The sequence below is a fragment of the Chaetura pelagica genome, unplaced genomic scaffold (genome assembly GCF_000747805.2).
Source record: "Chaetura pelagica isolate M959 unplaced genomic scaffold, ChaPel_1.0 scaffold32, whole genome shotgun sequence".
Classification (NCBI taxonomy): Eukaryota; Metazoa; Chordata; class Aves; order Apodiformes; family Apodidae; genus Chaetura; species Chaetura pelagica.
Genome location: NW_009952368.1, coordinates 1,544,105 through 1,546,615, shown reverse-complemented (window position 1 = coordinate 1,546,615; position 2,511 = coordinate 1,544,105). Strand labels below are relative to the sequence as shown.

Genomic DNA, 2,511 nt, shown 5'->3' with positions numbered 1-2,511 from the left:
CAGTTCACCCCGCCTCCCCGGCCCGGGCCGCCGGCCGCTCGCCGGGCCCACCAGTGGGGCGCTCCACTCGCCGCTACCATCGCTCGCCGGCGCGCTCACCCGCTTCTACGCGGACCCACCGCTCACCCCCTGGTTCACCAGCACGTTCCCGTGGGGCCCCGCGGCTGCTGCGGACTGCTGGCGTCCACGTCATCCGGGAGCAGGAGGAGGCCAACGCTGTGGAGATCAGTGCCTGAGCTGCGGGGACACATGCGTCCTTGGGCGAGCCAGCAGGGACACCGGCTCAGCCTGGCGCAAAGTCACTAATTTGCTATTGATCCCACCCGGAGCTCCCCTCTTCTGTCCCCTGCCTGCCTGGGGCCACGCTTCCAGGGATTTGTCGCCAGGACAAGCATGCCAGGAACATGCAGGAAGCATGCACTGGCTGGGTGTGCAGTGCCCAGAGAGAGCATGTGAGGGAGCATGCACGGAGTGTGCATGCGGAGGGTGCACAAGCAGCGTGCAGAGAGCACACGTGTAGTGTGCAGAGGGAGGAATCAGAGTGTGCATGAGGGCATATGTGGAGCACGCAGAGAGAGTAAGCATGACTCAGTGCACAGAGAGAACATGCAGGAGAACATGTACACAGTGTGCTGCAAAACACATGCACCAAGCATGCAGAGAGAGCATGCAGAGAGAGTGTGCACACACTGCAGGGAAAGTAATGATGGAGCATTCAGAAAGGTGCAAGGAGAGTGTGCACGTAGTGTGCTGAGAGAGCATGCAGAGAAAGTGTGCAAGAGAGCATGCACAGAGTGTGCAGAGTGTGTGCCACGTGTGCAGGAGGGCACGCAGACAGAGCGTGGCCACAGTGTGCAGAGAGAGCAGTCACAGAGCCTGTGAGAGGACATGCATGGAGTGTGCACAAAATGTGTGGCAAGAGCATGAATGGAGTGTACAGGCAGCATGTAAGAGGGCACACATAGGGTGTGTGGGCAGAGTGTGCTGGGAGCACACAGAGAGAGTGTGCACAACAGGTGCCAGGGGCTGCACTAGGGTGTGCAGGGAGCAGGTGCACAGAGGAGCCTGCATGGAGTGTATGGGTACCCATGCACAGGTGGTGTGGAAAGTGTGTACATGGAGAACATGGACAAAGTATACATGGAACAAGAGTGTGCAGGGAGAGCATGTGGACAGTGTTTGTAGGGAGTGTGCACAGAGTGTGCTGGGAGTGAGCGCACAGCACATGAGGAAAGAGCACGAGGCTTCCGCATTCTTGTGAAGAGAGCAGGCAGGCAGTGTGTGCATGGAGTGTGCAGTGAGTGTGCAGTGAGTGTGCAGAGAGCATAAGGAGAAAGCACACATGCTTTGCTTGCAGGGAGTGTGCACAGAGTACACCGGAGCGTGCCCCAAGAGTAGGAGTAAGGCCATGCATGGAGCTTTCCTGAGTGCACAGTGGCCTAAAGAGGGGGCTCCCCACTACACCGTCCCTCCTCCGGCCCCTAAACATGGGCTGGAAGCACTGCCCTTCTGCTGCACTGGGATTTTCCATGAAAATCCCCGGATTTGGGGCTCTCCTCTGGGGCCTTCCTGGGAATAGGTTTAGGATGAGAAGTGGGGAGTGGGCGGCCAAGCACACCGGGCCCTGGGGCGCAGGTGTGGGGATTGGTAAGGGGGTGCCAGGGCCCCCCAGGGTGCTCAGGGTGCTACTAACCAATAAACTCAAGGTCCCGCCCGACTGGTGCCTGTGGGTGTCTTTGTGGGGGGGTTGGGGGGACATGCTGAGGTGTGCAGTGGCTGAGAACCAGTGAGCTCAACGCACCCGGCTGGCCACCAGATTTATGGGTGACAGTCATTCACTCTGGTCCCTATTGATGGCATCCCAAGCTGAAAGTTAGTTTCATCTTAATTTGTCTGGTGTCCCCAGCCCCGCTGCTGCCAGTGTCATCACACTCCTACCACCACCATAGCTTGACCGAGCTCTTTGTGTCCACCCCCACTTTCTGGTCCCTGCATCCGGCTATTGTCCCCCCACATCCGGAGCTGGATCTGTCCCTGCTGTCAGCAGGGAGGGCCAGGGATTTGAGGAGGAAGCAGGAAGGCCAGAAGGAAGCGAGAAGAAGGCTGGAGCAGACCAGGCAGGCGGGGCCATGGCGGGCAACTGGGCCATGGTGCTGGGTGTGGGGTTCTGCCTCACTGCCTTGCACTGGGGTGCTGAGTGTGGCCCACTGCAACCGGCAGCAGGTAAGGACAACCCAGCGGGTAGGGGGAACCCAGAAGGTCCTGTCCCACCCCACCCACACTGTCCCTCCCCACGGCAGCACTGCAGGACAATTTCCGCCTGCAGCCGGGTGACCTGGTGGCCACAGCGGGGCAAGCACTGGAGCTGGACTGCGTGCCCCCCTTGGGCCACCCTGAGCCCCGGGTCACCTGGAAGAAGGACGGGGTGACCTTGGACCTTGCTGGGGAGCACTACACCGTCACTGAGGGGAAGCTGCGAGTGGGGGTGGTGCGACGCAGTGACTCGGGGCT

At 60.3% G+C, this 2,511-nt stretch overlaps 2 protein-coding genes across 2 annotated transcripts in view; both read left to right on the top strand.

Moving 5' to 3' along the window:
* HEPACAM (hepatic and glial cell adhesion molecule) overlaps positions 1–236 on the top strand; it is a 5,152-nt gene extending 4,916 nt beyond the window's left edge. Inside the window, exon 7 of the mRNA XM_010008096.1 lies at positions 4–236. Coding sequence (XP_010006398.1) covers positions 4–236 — 233 coding nt within the window. The remainder of the gene's footprint in view (positions 1–3) is intronic.
* A 1,893-nt stretch (positions 237–2,129) lies between these two features.
* Positions 2,130–2,511, top strand: part of ROBO4 (roundabout, axon guidance receptor, homolog 4 (Drosophila)) — a 7,062-nt gene continuing 6,680 nt past the window's right edge. The window contains exons 1-2 of the mRNA XM_010008119.1: positions 2,130–2,223; positions 2,301–2,479. Of these exons, the coding sequence (XP_010006421.1) occupies positions 2,130–2,223; positions 2,301–2,479 (273 nt within the window). The remainder of the gene's footprint in view (positions 2,224–2,300; positions 2,480–2,511) is intronic.